Below are 16,049 nucleotides of genomic sequence, written 5' to 3'. Positions count from 1 at the left end.
ACCCTGTAACAAAATGTAGAATGTAACATTGCAATTTACTTCTGTTGGAAATAATTATGAAATATATGTTAATAACTGCATGTCGTTTTAAAATGTATTACACTGATCTCTGTAACATTACAATAAATCTTTTCTAGGTAACTTATCTGCAAATTTCTTTTCATATGTTATATTTTTCAGCAACATACATGTCTTATCAGATCACAACATGATTGCTAATCTTGCCAAATACACACAGGGTCAGGAACCAAACACCTTGACAGTATATCTAAAACTTTTTTTCCATGCAAACTGTTATACCTCTTGCTATTGATTTGTCTTCAATATTATACCTTGTGAGATAGGAAACCATGACTGTTGGGTGGTATTATCTATATCTCCAACTTACCATCAATCTCTCAATCAATCGATATCAGTCTGTCTGCCATCATGCCTGCCTGCCTGCATGCCTTTTATCAGCCGACATTATCAGCATTATATCCATATCTATCTATCTATCTATCTATCTATCTATCAATCAATCTATATATGTAGTTACCAATGTATCTGTCTGAATATCAATCATGTCTAAGCTCACTTACTGTCGCAATGAATCACTGAGTGGGGAAAATAAATGCTTTAAAACATCCCCATGGCACATGAAAAAGCTACTCAGGGAGATGAAAGTTTGCCACCCCTTTGGCATCCCAGCAAGCATCGTCCACACATGTGGAAAATATTTCCATAGCCTTCATATCTTTATTGTAGCACTGGGGAATTAGGAGCCAAGGGGTTTGGTGTGCCCCTCCCCCTGCGCTGTGCTCATTAGAAAATTTGGCTGACGTTCAATACCACATTTACAGATTCATAAACTGGAGTTATGGACCAGTAATTGCTCTGAGTCAGTGTGGCGTATTGGTTTGAGCATTGGACTATGACTTTGGAGCCCAGGGTTCAAATCACTGCTTAACCATGGAAACCCACTGGATAACCTTGGGAAGTCATACTCTCTCGGCCTCAGAAGAAGGCAAAGCCAAACCGTGTCTGAACAAATCTTGCAAGAAAGCCCTGTGATAGCTTGAAGGCACACAGCAACAACATAAATCTGTGTGGGGTTTTATTTGTTAAAATGACTGGAAGAAATTTTAATGAAGTGAGTAATATTGAATTAATTATTTTTAAAAAAAGTGAAAGCTCCTTTACATACATGTAGCTATTTCTCATACATTTTAAACTAAAAAGAAAGCTCAAAGATGTGGACTCTAGTAACTGGCCTGCGAAATAAGTGCCTCTTGCCTTGTTAAGTGCTGCAAACCAGGAAGGAATGAATAAGGCTCTTGGGAAGGTAGATTCTGTACCCAATACCACACCATGAACAATTCTTTACTGTTCTATATTATTATAGAATAATAATATACAGTGAGTGAGCATAGTCCGCGGATGTGCCTTGCATGGCAGTGACTAGTTATGACACCCCAATCACACGCAAACAGCGTCATTATTCTTTAATACTGTTGTATGTAGTGTTACTGGTGATATAGAATAGCAAGCGAATTCTAGTGGGAACGATTCCGGGTTGGTCTAGAACTGTTCTAGATTTAAACCGAATCCTAATGGGCACGCTGCCTATTGAAATCGATTCAGAAAGCGGTGTATCCCCTAGTGGGAACAAGCTCACAGACTGCCAAAATAAAGCTGCTTCGGGTCTCTTTGGAGGTATGCTATTTAAATGATGCATGGGTCCTAAGAGTCCGGAGGTCACACCAAAGTCACACTCCATTCCTAAGCACTGGAGTGCAGCTTTGGTGCAGCTTCTGGATTCTTAGGATGCATGCATCATTTAAATAGCATACCTCCAAAGAGACCCAAAGCAGCTTTATTTTGGCAGTCTGTAACAGGCCTTAGTTTTCTTTTTTAAACCACTAGAACAACTCCAACATTTGTGCCATGAGGACAGACAGAAATGGGTCTGTAATGTCCTGTGGGGATCTCTGATACCATGCACCACATTGACAGCAGCCTGGTTTGGGGCCTATTTGCTTATTAAGATGCTTTTTCTCAGGAATTGGATTTTGCACATCTCTGTTGATAATTATATATCTTTTCCAGGCATATAACAGGACTAGATAAATGTAGCCATAAATCTAAAATGTAGATATTGGAAGAAGCAAGCTGTTATTTTGGTTTAAACAAAATTCGTTATGCAATCTTTTAGCATGAGAAGATATTATCTTTTATTATTATTAATATTTCAGAGGAGGAGAAGCTCATCTTCTTCTAGCTGTCAGACAAACCAAAGAAAACATTTTATACATTTAAGTCCATGGCATCCAAGAGAAGGGATCTAGGTTTTCAGCAAAGCACTGAAAAATTGTATCTCGCACACAGCTGTGAATAAGTGAAATTCTAGCATCTCTCATTCCCATTTCACAGATGGGGAAACTCAAATCCTGAGAGGTTAAACAGACTTGCCAAAGGTCATACAGGAAGTCCATAGCAGAACTGAATAGAATCCAGATCCCTTGGCTCCAAGTACAGGCCTTAATCATGGCCCAAGCAAGCAAGCTTCTGTGTTTCAAAATTCCCTTGCTTGGAAATGTATGTATAAACAAGGGGAGAGGCAGCCTTCAGTCATCAGACTTAAAGCCTGAGCCTATGCATGTTCACTCAAAATCCCAGTGAGGTTTTTAAACATTGTTGCTATAATGCTTGTTCACAATTATAGTGAGGAACTGCAATACATTTGCTGGAGTAAGACGTTACTTTTAATTGGACTGCCTTGATGTAAATGGATCACAGCCTTCTGAAGCGTGTGCTAAAATTAGGACTAACTCTCATGGGCAGGGCAGGGCAGATGTCTACCCAACTCCTACAACCTCCCAAAAAACATGGCAGAACTGGTTTACTATATTTTGAAGTAAATGAAGTAATGCACATTGCCATCAAAAGGGGGTAGAGTTGTAAGAACATCTATGGTCTAAAAAATAACATATTAAAGAAACCAGTTAGGAATCGTTTGGTGAAGAATCCCAGACAAATACTACTGAATATCTGAAAAACATTGCACCCATAGTCAGGACTTACAGTGTTATATGTTCATGAGTTTTAGATAAAACATGGCGGGTGAAGGGCGAAAGTCTCACTATAATATCAGGTGCTGGAGACAAATCCTAGAACACGGTTGTCACAGCATGCCTCTCTGTTTCCAAAATTATGTGTCTAGTTATTTTTTAAAAAAATAATAGATTAAATATACTCCCAGACTAGACAAGCAAAACTGTCCTTTTTGAATGGATGAGGACTGCATTTCAGAACCTGAGATTTTAAACATCTGAATATGTATTTAATCTTTTTGCTGCTGAATTAGGGTTGCCCTTCATCTCTCTCTTTTTTTTCTTCTTCTGCAAATGGGGCAGCATTTTGTTCCAGTTCATTTTTTTTATCAGAATTTACCAAAAAAATCATACACTTCTTGGAAAGAAAGAATAAAGTTTAGAAAATAATTCATGTTCCAAAGAAAACAAGGCTAAAATATTCCAGCCCTACAAATACTTTTTAAACAGAAAAGGCCAATTTTAACAAGGCAGTGAACATCTCATCTTTAAAACTATATGGAATATGAACAAATACAGTCCTCTTCATGGCAAGAATTTTTCAGAGGAGGTTTGCCATAGCCAGTGTCTCAAGACAGTGTGGCTTGTCATCCCAATGGGCGTTCATGGCTGAATGAGGATTCAAACCTTGGTCACCCAGAGTCCTAAGTCAAACACTCAAATCACTGCACAAGAGTGGCTGATCCTTATTTCCTTTTATTCCCACATAATTAATTTTCATCACTGCAGACTGGTTGTTTAAGGCATGGAGTTCAAGTAGGAATCTTCCACACTTGAGCACTCTGGTTTTATATATATGCTTATCCCAAATGCAGTGATCTTAGTAAAAAAAAAAAAATCCAAATAACTGGTATAGGACCGTGGAGCCAATGTGACATTGCATAAAAGTCAGTCCAGGATCACAGATAACCAGGCCCCAAAAACTCCTTCATCTATGGATGGCAGACAGACTTTAAAAAAATCAAATAAACAAACTGGATTAATTAAAGTTGGCCAAGTCATAGTCTTATAGAGCTGTTAGGAGAATAAAATGGGAACAAAAGAGAATCATCTGTCCTGCCCTCAGGTTCTTGACAGAAGGGATAAAACTTGAATAAATTAATCAGAGTGAAAGAGAATGAGATGTACAAAAATGAATCATGTGACCAGGAGCTTGGCATGCCAATACTGTCATTTTCCTAATGTGGACTGAAGGGTAATTCTGGATGCTACAGACCAAAAAGGTAATGGTTGAGATCCTACATTGTGCTTGCCAGGTGTAAATCTAGATTTACATATTTACACAGTGGTTACATCACTGTACTACTCTATTGCATACCAACATAGCATAACCAACTGAGCTATATCTGCTTATTGTGTCATTGTGCAATGAGGAATATGCAGTGGGTGTTTCTGCAATCTCAAAGAATAAAGTTGCACAGTGAAGGCACCGATGAATAGTTATGAGCCGTCCAAGAACATGCAAGCACATGGCTGGAATCATGCTGGTTACTCCCAACCGAAGTAGACCCATTGGTTCAGTTCTTGAATGGTGAATCAAAACAGAGGTCAATCCAACTGATTCAATGGACCTATTCTTGTTGAGTCTAACAGTAGGGGTCAGGACCATGCAGAATAATTAGTTGTGGAACTCTGCTTATGCATCCATGATTTGAATGTGCTTGTTTCACAATGGCCTCAAAAGAACAACCGCATTTGTAATTTACATCTGTGCATGGCGCCACCAAGGTTCTGACCAACTTCTCCAAACCATGGGACATGGGAAGGTCTTCCCATGTTCTATGAGGTCATTATCAGATACAGTAGATGGATGGATACAGATGATAATGAAAACACACTGATATGATTTTCCTATCTGCCCAGTCTTCCTCTAACAGATGTTTCTCCAGACACTGCTAGGAGATTCTGTGTATGCTTGGGCAATATGTTCCATGATGACGCAGTGCTACTTACATTTGCAACATACTTCCTTATACCCCACCCATCACCAAATATAGACCCTTGAGACTAACTGAAAGAAAGAAGGTGGCTGCATGAGCTTTTGTAGACTTCAGTCTACTTCCTCAGATGCATCTGTTGGAGTGCAAAGCCAGGGACAGAGCGATATATGCCATTGGTGTGTGAGAATGTCCATTCAAATTCAAAATCTTTTGTGTATGGAAACCATCACCAAATGGTTTGTGCTGCAATCCTCCTTGGCCTGGATCCCTCTGGAGGTGTGTATGTGTGTGTGTGGGGGGATCCTGGGTAAGACAGCCAGAGTGGTCAGTACTGGTTGTTATGTGACAACCCCTTCAGTATGGAGGTGACTTCAGTGCCGTCGTGAACACTCAGACTTTCTTTCCAGCCCACCTAGCCTCGGCACAACTATAGACCTTATTACTGAGACAGGCATGCAAAGGACTGGCAGCAATTGCAGTCTATGAGAAAACCTGGGGTTGAGGACATTTCAGTTTTTTGGACTATAATTCCCAGGATCTCCCAACCACTTGAGACCTCAGTCTTTCAGGGGGTGGCGGGGACTCAAAAATGATTCATTACAAGCAATTGTTACAACTCTGGAGACCAGTTTGATTCCCAGCTCAGCCATGAAAGCCACCAGGTGGTCTTAGGCAAGTCACACTCTCTCAACCCCAGGGGAAGGCAAGGGCAAACCTCCTCTGAACAAAGAATAGGAGCAGACCAGTGGGTGCAAGCTACAGGGAAAGGCATTTGTCCTAATCCTTAGGAGGACCTTCTTGACAGTTAAGAGTGGCACACACTCCTCCCTCTGAGAGTGGCGAAGTTTCCTTCCTTGGAGGTTCTTAAACAAAGGATGGATGGCCATCTGCTTTGATTGTGAGTTCCTGCATGGCAGAATAGGGTTGGAGTGGGTGGCCCTTGGGGCCTCTTCCAACTCTGGGATGCTAGGATTCTATATGCAAACCCTGTTCAGCTTGTGTGGTGTGGGCCCTCAGGTCCTTTCCCCTTTAGGGCGAGCTGCCCTGCCATGGAGCAAGCAGCAGGGTCCCTCTGGTCTTGAGGGCTCCCTTCAGCCCTGGGGGGGGGGGGTGCCTTTTCTGTAGGGCCTCCCACCCAACAAAAAGGGGGGCTTTCTTGACAAGATTCCTTCAGAGTGGCTGGCGGGGGGGAGTATTCTCCCTCGAAGAGGCCTTGAAGGCCGAGAACACCCCAGGGCTCCCACAGGTGGTCTAAGGTCTCAAGAAGGCCTTGCTGGAGGCCCAAGGAAGGAGGCAGCCCCTGAAGGGAGTCCCGAGATCAGAGGGGCCCGGCTGCTTCCTCGGCGGGAGGGCGGCTTGCCCTCAATGGGAAAGGGCTGGAGGGCCCGCCTCCCTCAGGGCTTCCATAGAGAGGCCGAGCATCCCGAGGAGGAGGAGGAGGAGGAGAGCCCAAGGGACACCCACTCCAGCCCCCTTCTGCCAGGAAGGAACTCACAAGCAAAGCACACACACAGAGAGAGAGAGAGAGAGAGAGAGAGAGAGAGCCCGGGGCAGAGGGCGGCCCAGGGATCCCAGCGGGGCGGGACCCCCCTCCCTCTGGATTGCCATCCTCTGAGGAGGAGGAGGCCCAGGGGAGCTCCTGCTGCCAAGCCCATCCTTGGGGGGGAGGGGGTCCAGGGGGTGCCCTGCTGCTGCCCCTCTTCTCTTTCCGGACCTGGTCCTCCCCCCCTCCTCCGGGGACCCTGGCGAGGCCCCTCCCTGGCACCACCCTCCCTGCCTGCCTCCGCGGAGCCCCCGATAAAAGCCCTGCGGGTGTCCCTCCCCCTCTTCCTGCTGCTGCTGCTGCTGGTGCTGCTGGGGGCTCCCTTCCTTCCCTAGTAGCCTTGCCTTCCCTCCGAGGCGGAGGCTCCCATGTCGACGGGCTCCCAGAGCGATGCCGAGGACCTTCCCGAGGGGGCTGCCGAGCGCCGGCTGAGCGCCATGGACCCGGGCCCCGCTCCCGCTCCTCCTCCCCCGAGGGCCACCACCACGACCATGACGAGGACGGAGGGCCCGGGGCTGGGCTCCCTGGAGCGGCGGAGGGCGCGGGGCCCGCCGGGGAAGGGCCGGAGGAGGGGCCCCGGCGGGAAGCCTGGCGTCGGGGCTCCGTCCTCGTCCTCGTCCTCCTCGCCGCCCTCGGAGGGCGGGAAGCAGGTGCAGCGGCACGCGGCCAACGCGCGGGAGAGGGCGCGGATGCGGGTGCTGAGCAAGGCCTTCTCCCGGCTGAAGACCACGCTGCCCTGGGTGCCCCCCGACACCAAGCTCTCCAAGCTGGACACCCTCCGCCTGGCCTCCAGCTACATCGCCCACCTCCGGCAGCTCCTGGCCAGCGACAAGCACGAGGCCCACGGCGCCTACAGCCACCCCATCAGCCTGGTAAGCCCCCTCCCTTCCCCTCAAGCAGCACCTCGAGAGGGAGGGAGGGAAGTCAGGGTGCCCCGCGCTTCTGCTCTGCTCAGGGCCCTCCTGGGATACTGGCTCTACTTCTGGGCACCACGATTCCAAAAGGGGCTGGAGAAACTGGAGCCTCTGGAAACCATGAAGCCCTCCCTCTGAGGAAGGACTTAGGGAGCTGGGGATCTTTAGCCTGGAGAAGAGAAGGCTAAGGGTGATAGGAGAGCCCTCTTTCAATACTTGAAGGGATGCCATACTGAGGAGAGAGCTGGCTTGTTTTCTGCTGCTCCAGAGACTAGGACTCAATGGAGCAATGGATGCAAGCTCCAGGAGAAGAGATTCCAGCTCAACATTAGGAGGCACTTCCTGAGAGTAAGGGCTGTTGGACAGTGGAAGACACTCCTTCCTCGGAGTGGAGTGGAGTCTCCTTCCTTGGAGCTCTTTAAGCAGAGGCTGGATGGCCATCTGTCACTCGGGATGCTTTCACTGAGAGTTCCTGCCTGGCAGAAGAAGGGGGTTGGACTGGGTGGCCCTTGCGGCCCCTTCCAACTCTAGGGTCTCCCAAGGGAAGATCTAGGGCCTGAGCCTTGAACTCCCCCAGCCTTCCTGGCCAGGCAGCCATCCCACAATCCCTCTTTGGGAGAAGGGCATCGGAGGCCCAGGAGCAGTGGCGGCATCCCTAGGGCTGCTCTCCCCCGGTGCGGTCCCTCACGAGAGTGTCATCTCCCCCCTATTGACCTCTTCCAGAGCGGAGGGCCCCACAACAAACTCCAACTCCCAGAATTCCATAGCTTTCAGCCAGGATACTTAAAGCGGGGCCAAACCGGGTTATTTCTCCAGTGTGGACGCAGAAAAATGCATATCTATATCTACAGAGATAACAAGATCCAGATAGATAGATCTGCATTTTTCTCTCCCCCCTCTCTGTGTGTCTCCAGATACACACACAAGTTTTTTATACCTTATATATATAGATATAGTTATACGTATATACATCATATAGGGAGGGAGGGAGGGAGGGAGGGAGGGAGGGAAGGAGAGGGAGAATACTATTGTGAGAGTGTGGTGTAGTGGTTTGAGCGTTGGGCACCGACTCTGGGGTTCGGGTGCCGGTTGGAGCATCAAGGCCCCCTGGGCAACCTTGGCCAGGTCACACTCTCTCAGCCTCCGAAGAAGGGCCATGGCAAACCTCCTCGGAAGAGACCTGCCCAAGAAACCCCGCCATAGGTTCGTCTTAGGGTTACCCCAAGCCAGAAATGACTTGGAGGCACACAAAAATGACACACACGCAATTTGTTCTTGTGTGCCTCCAAGTCATTTCTGAGATCTGTCTATCTATACAATTTGTTCTTGTTGTATATTCTGAGATAGATAGATAGATAGATAGATATAATTTGTTCTTCTGTGGCTCCAAGTCATTTCTCATATATATATATATATATATATATATATAATTTGTTCTTGTTGTGTCCTTCCAAGTCATTTCTGACAAAGAGATAGATAGCGATAGGTAGATAGATAGATATAAAATTTGTATATATGTATAGAATACATTTCTGTGTGTGTATGTATGTATATAGATAGATAGATAGATAGAGAGAATAAATTTGTATATATATATATACAAATGTACAAAGAGAGATACCTGTACACAATTCTCGCCTCCTTTCCCATCTCTCTCTCTCTCTCTCTCTTTCTCTCTCTCTCTCTCCCTCAACGAAACCATTGCCCCCTTTGGACCATTGTGGGCAAATGAAATATTGTGTGTGTGTGTGTGTGTGTTTCCCCCAGACCCTTTGGCCCCAGGGGGACTGATCCGCATTTAGAACCCTTTGAGTAAATGCACCTCTTTCGTAGGAAGTGGAACCAAGGAAGGCGACTGCCTTCTTTTCTTTTTCTCTCTCCTTTTCCCTTCCCTTTTTCCAACCCAGTACGAAAAGCAAACCCTGCCCCCTTTCCCACTTCATGCCCCCCAGGACTTTTCCCCAGGGACCTGGCCAGGGGGATCCTAGGCAGGTCTCCTCCGAAGTAAACCTCATTCATTGAGGTAGAAATTCCCTCGTTCCAATGCATCCAAACGACAGGATTCGAACTCTGTTTTTACTTTCATCTAGGCTGCATCCGCACTGCAGAAACAATCCAATTTGACACCACTCCGGGGCCACATTCTGTTCCTTTTTCCCTGGAGTGTTTAGTCACCAGAATCCGTTTCCAGCAATTATAGTTTCAGTGGGGAGCTCTAGTGTCCCTGATGGGAATGAAGACGCAACTTCCAATTGACGGCCACCTTCCCTTCCCTGTTTTTCTCCATTGGGCCACAGTCCCCTTGCATCTTGCATCTCTGGATGTCTGGATTTTCCCCTCCTTCAGACAAGGAGATTTATATAAAAATACAGATAGTGAGAAGGAAAGCAAACCCAAATTATTTTATGTGTTTGTCTACCCTGATATTTCTCCACCATCCAGATTGGATACTTTAGAATGGATATGTTTAGCATCACTTTTAGAACCGAAACAAGTAAAAAAATGTGTGTGTTTGTTTCAGAACAGAACAAAAATAAATCTATATCTCAATGAAAGAAGTCCAGAAAGAGTTTATCAGCCCCAAACTCTTAATTCTAAGTCGAGACTGAAAAGCCTAAATTCCTTTCTCACTTCTCCATAAAATGTTGGGTGGGGCCGTTGTCTATTATTATTATTATTATTATTATTATTATTATTGGTATATAAACGGTAACAAATACTCTAAGAAAACTATTGATATAAATTCATTGTTCACAAGAATAATCCTTTTCAACATGTTGGTGAAAATTCCACATGAAAACAGATGAGTTTTCAGCACGCAAGAGATAACGGAAATCCAAAACGGGGTGATTAAAAATATATCCGGATGGATGGATGTTTTTATTTTATTTTATTTTATTGCAATATGATTTGTGACATAGCTAGTCTAGACTGATCTTGTGGCTGTTGGTGTACAATTGTAAATAGTGCTTTTCTATTTTGGAAAACCGTCATCATAGGAAAGAAAGGAAAGAACAAAAGAGTTGGTCAAACTTTTGTTAAATTAAGATGTAACTTAATTTTAAAAAGTATTATTGTTGTTGTTGTTGTTGTTGTTAAATAATAATAGTTCCACTGAGGTCAGATGAACTTTGGATGACCAGAGTGAATGCATAATTTTATAAACGAAAATCTCCATTGCATCCAACTCATTTTTCTTGGAATACAAAGCAAATGAATTATTATTATTATTATTATTATTATTAACAACAGCAACAGTAATTCATTTGCTTTGTATTCCAAGAAAAATGAGTTGGATGCAATGGAGATTTTCCTTTATAAGATTATGCCTTCGCTCTGGTCATCCAAAGTTCATCTGACCTCAATGGAACTTTTGGACAACTCCAAGCCAAAGTACCCAGTAAATGAGAAACTAAATCTCCAATTCTGAAATGCTTTTAGAAGGAGATAGTACTCTTATCATTTTCAAAACAAAGCAGATGTAGAGGGGGAGCTGTGCCTTGACATTACCCAGTGGAGAATGGATAGCGTAGGGTTTTTCTCCCTCCCTCGTCTGTGCGCCACAGTGTGCCTTTGTCAGTCCTGTTCATTGAATGGTTTAGGAAAACGTTTTCTATCAAAGGCAGGGGTGTAACTACAGGGGAGCAACATGCCCAAAATTAGAATCCTCCCCACCCCTAACACCATCCATAAAAATTTCCTTCAATCCCCAAATATCCAGGATTACAGAGAGTGAGACACTGAAAACTGTTCCTAATATTCTAACATGCTTGCTGTGCTCCCATTCCTATGATAATTTTGCCTTTTGTCTGCATGCCCAGACTGTATTTCTAACCAAGTTTCAGGTTCCTGCAATGCTAGAAATTTGGGAATTGGAGGAAAATTTCATGGGGGGATGAGCAGAATTCTTTTTTCTGAGAATGTGTTTTAAAACCTTCCCCCCTCCCCTAACTACACCCCTGAACAAAGGTGACAGAGTGGATATCAAAGGTGAAGAGAGTATTATTTCTTTATTTCTTTTCATTTTTATGCTGCCTTTCTCCCAAAAAGGGATTCAAGTCAGCTCATAAGAGAAAAAACACTTTGAAAACAATTAAAAAAAGAAGACAGTTAAAATAACCTAGTTAAAACAGTATAAAATGGAGATTAAAAACATAACCTAAGGATTACAGATAGCTATAATAAGAAAGAGAGAGAGAGAGAGAACACACAAATGCACTCACACAATAGGAAAAAATGCCTTTGCAGAACAAAACGCTTTACGATTGCGCAGCAACTCTGTGCAATACGGGGGAGCCATCTTAAAAACCTGGTTACACTCAGTAGCTGAGACTGTCTGGTTGAACCACTTCTACGGCTTGTTTAAAAAGAACACCTGGGTAGTCTATGCAGCTCTGGCAGTTGGCTTCAGTTTTATCACAGTTCAAGTGCTACACCATTTGAAGTGCTGATGTTTTTTCCCCCTTCTCTCCCTCATCCTTTCTTCCTCTCCTCCCTTACAGACTTGGCCCTTCATGGTTGCTGGCAAACCAGAGAATGAGCTGAAAGAAGCAGTGAACACAGCAAGGTTGTGTGGTCCCACAGCATCCTGACCCAGGATTTTTGAACATGGGAAAGCCAGCCATCTGTGTGTATGTGCAGGTGTTTCTGCATGCCTATGTACAGACATGTATCTATGGAGGGGGGCAGATCAGGAAGGAGACAACAAGATTGCTTCCCCATGAAAGAAACCAGACACCAAAGAAGAGACCAAATGCATTATATGCCAAAGGAGCGAGGGAACAATCTAGCATCCCAAAGAAGCACATATTTAACTTTATTAACTTGTACATAACTGAATATCCTGCAACAGTGCCTTGCTGGTTCAAGCGCTGTGCTCGCGATCCCACCAAACTTTTCTCACTGTCTGCCTTTGTGTAGCCAACTTTCTGAAAGACAGCTTCCTAGCATCAGTTATTCTGCTAGCCACATTTCCCTAAAAAGAATTCACATTAAAGGTAACACTATGGATATATTTTTATCAGGGAGGTTTGGTGATATTTTTGTACAGATAACGACCAAAGAGGTCCTTAAAATGAAAAGCAACAACAACAAGAAGACACAGTGGTATGAGTTGCCTTTAATTTGTTCAAAACAAGGATTGTTATTTATTTTTTTAAATTTATTTTTTTTGCCAAAGAGGATGGTATTATTGGTTCACCTACATCTTAAAGCCGCAGGAAGCCTCGCAGTGTCAAACCATTTGACCCCAGATTATGAAATGTTTATTTTCTTAATTAAGAAGAGGTAGACCATGTCCTTTTGGGGGAGGGTTGTTTAGAGGACTAGAAAAACAGCACAGAGTGACCCAAAACTCAGAACGAGAAGAAAAAGAAGAAAAGAAAATATGCAATGATGGGTGTTTTAATGGGGTGTCGGATGGGTTGTGTAATTGGTCATGAAATTCAGTGCTCTGTGAAGTTAGTAATTCACTCTGTAGTATCATTAGAGAAACCAAAATTTCTGTGATTTCTGAAATTAGAGTTTTCACTTACAATAGTAACACCTCTTAGTCCACATATATTATTTGTAAGCGTGGTTAAGACATGGGGGAAAAACTGTTGTAATAGTAATACATCCTGTTTTAGAACATTTTTAGAACAAATATGAACTGTTTCTTTTCATGTGGAATGTGGCCTTTCCAAACATTACCACTGCGACAGAAAATGGAAGAGGTGCATTTTCTTTGAACGGCATTGATTTGTGATGAAGGGAGGTTCAAGAAGTGGCATATATTGTGCAATGATTATTCTCTGCCTGGAAAATGGAATTTTTATGGGGAACTGAAATGTTGCCTTTCTTCATTTGTAATTCTTCATTATTATTTTTTACCTTGCAAGATATTGTTATTTTTCTTTCTCTTGATACCAAAAGGGGGAAAAATAATTTAGGAGGAAAACATGGATAATCTGCACAATCCCTTTAGATTGGCAGCACTTAGAGCTATCCGTCTTGAAGTTCCCAGGGTGTTCATAGGATTAAAACGAATTTATACTTATTCCGGACAGGGGAGTGCCTAATTTTTTCAATGGGATTTACTGCCAGGTATGTTTCTTGGATGTGTTTGTTGGCATCATTCACTGCAGTGGGCTTGATGTAGCTGTCTAAAACACCTCTGTCTGGAAATAAGCTACACTTTGAGTCAACTACCCAACCCATCTCCAAATAGGTACCCTCCATTTTTTTTTGGAGTACAACTCCCATCAGTACTAACCTGCAATTGTCAGGTATGATGGATATTGCCATTTGGGGGCTCCTGTGTTGGTGAAGGCTGGACTATATGTGCATACAGGTTGAGTCTCATCCAGAATTCTGAAATCCAGAATATTTTAAAATCTGTAATTGTCCACATAAGTGATACCTTTGCTTTCTGATGATTAAGTACACTCAAACTGTGTTTCATGGACATTTTTTTAAAAAAAATATTACCTTCAGCCTATATGTATAAATAAATGAATTTCAGGTTCAGGCGTGGTTTCCATCTCTAAGATATGTCACTATGTCTATGCAAATACAGTGGACCCTTGTTATATGCTGGGGTTTGGTTCCAAGATCCCCCGTGGATACCGAAATCTGTGGATGCTCAAGTCCCATTAAATATAATGACATAGAAAAATGGTGTCCCTTATAAAAATTGGAAAATCAAGGTTTTATGTTTGAAATTTATACTTTTTTTAACTTTTTCAATCTGTGGATGCTTGAATCCATGTATAAATCCGTGTATAAGAAGGGCCGACTGTATACCAAAATCCAAAAAAGTCTGAAGTCCCAAATATTTCTGTTCCCAAGCATTTCAGATAAAGGAGACTCAGCATGTATCAAGATGTGAAAAGTAGGAGCTGGCGTCGGGGCGGGGGGGAGTCTGTCCTGTTTGTCACCTAGCCATCTTGTTTGGCTAGGTCACAGCTTTCCCTCTTATAGTTTGAGATAGGTTTTTATAAAACTGAATATGCTATCTTTTATGTCTGATTTGTTTAAGATAGTGTCTTCATTCAGTGATTTTGGATCCAGTGAAGACAAGCTTATTTAAGGCAGTAAATATTTGGACAAAAATATTTAATACATTGCCTGACATCTACTGAAGGCACCCTCTTAATGTTGACATAAGTCCATCTGAGCATCTGATCTAAAAGGTATTGACATGAAAATAAATGGCTTGTTCACTGCTCCCAAATTCAAGTTTCAGCACCTTTACAGGACCTATTTGTTTGGGATAGTCTTTCAGATGGGGGGAGGGGGGGAGAAAAGATGTGGAGAGTCTTTTCTGATGATGTTGATGTGTGTCTCATTGTGTCATCTCCTGGTGTGATGACTAGAATTGTAAGTTCAAATTTGGGCAAGAGGTCTTCCAGAACTTTCTCTCAAAGGTTCCTCTCAGTTGGGCTGGATTATGTGTACCAAATGTATGCTTTCTACATGTTGTAGCAGTACATGAACAATGCTGATCTATGCACAACTGTATCACTGAAGCCCTGTTTTTATAAGTGTGACATATGTAAATTATATATATTTTTGTATAGATCAAATTACAATATGGCAATAATTTCTATATAAAATACTGGCACTGTTTAATTTCTTAAAGGCTTGGGGGATGAAATGTGTCTGGACATTGTATGACCTGGAAAGCCTGGACTGTCAGTCCTGAAGAGTACTTGTATTTATTCTGGGATGCTGGTATAACAAGCTCAGATGAATTCTCTTTGGGTCCTTGATTTTGGAAGCAGGTTTCAGGGCTCAGACGTTTGAGGTATGACTCAAGTGAAATTCTGCCATTAGCAGCAAAGTTTTGATGCTACAACACCAACAGGAAGCCCACCCTTACGTCAAACTGAGACCCTCTAGATGTTTTGGACTATAACTCCCTTAATCCCTGACAATTGTTCATGCTGCTTGGGTCTTTAGGACATTGTAGTTCAACTCATCTGGAAAGCACCAGCCTGTGTTATATGATGGTAAAGTCAGGGGCAGCATCCTAAGGAGAATTGTAGACTGTTGATGAAGTGGGAATTACTTGCGTGGGAGGGATAGCCCTGCTAGGTTCACCCTTATGGTGGTTTCTTAATTTAAACATCTTTCTTTCTATTGATCTGATTTGTTACTCTGTGAGAGATTAAGCTGTGAGATAAACAGAAAGTGCTGGGCTCTTTCTCTTGAACCAGCTCAGTCCAGAGGCAGCTGATGCGCCAGATCCCAGAGAAACTGTTTAACGTTTCAAGGTTATGACCGCACTGTTTACAAGATGTCTTCAGTTATTTATACTGTTATTCCCAGCAGAGGGGCTTTAAATTTCCGCTTCACTTACTATTTCTCTCTCTGCTTCTCTGTGAGTGTGTGTGTGTTGGTTCAATTCAATGCGATACCTGGGTATTTGGTTATACTGTATTTTCCTTCGGGGAAAGAATGGGATTTGTGGTAACATTCCTAGAGAGCAAATCCATGCTGATTTGGAAATCCAGAGGAAGATAAGCAAGTAAACAGAAAGAATTTTTTAGAGAAACATGGTAGCATAGGAAGACATGCT

The 16,049-nt window shown here is 43.3% G+C and overlaps 1 protein-coding gene across 1 annotated transcript; it reads left to right on the top strand.

The window, feature by feature from the left end:
• Positions 1–6,943: 6,943 nt before the first annotated feature.
• TCF21 (transcription factor 21) lies at positions 6,944–15,079 on the top strand. The gene is made up of 2 exons (XM_089529477.1): positions 6,944–7,447; positions 11,992–15,079. The coding sequence occupies exons 1-2, from the start codon at positions 6,944–6,946 to the stop codon at positions 12,079–12,081; spliced, it is 594 nt and encodes a 197-aa protein (XP_089385603.1). The 3' UTR covers positions 12,082–15,079.
• The last annotated feature ends 970 nt before the right edge of the window (positions 15,080–16,049 follow it).

This window comes from Sceloporus occidentalis, unplaced genomic scaffold, assembly GCF_023333645.1.
Source record: "Sceloporus occidentalis isolate IW3139 unplaced genomic scaffold, rSceOcc1.0.p SCAF_6, whole genome shotgun sequence".
Taxonomy (NCBI): domain Eukaryota; kingdom Metazoa; phylum Chordata; class Lepidosauria; order Squamata; family Phrynosomatidae; genus Sceloporus; species Sceloporus occidentalis.
Note: the sequence above shows the minus strand (reverse complement) of the source record. Positions and strands in the feature narration are given on the sequence as shown.

What these genes read in the sequence shown, in the direction of transcription:
- TCF21 (XM_089529477.1), top strand. Translation starts at nt 6,944, where the DNA reads ATGTCGACGGGCTCCCAGAGCGATGCCGAGGACCTTCCCGAGGGGGCT. An exon ending in ACAGCCACCCCATCAGCCTG is followed by an intron (nt 7,448 to 11,991) that starts GTAAGCCCCCTC and finishes CCTCCCTTACAG; the next exon opens with ACTTGGCCCTTCATGGTTGC.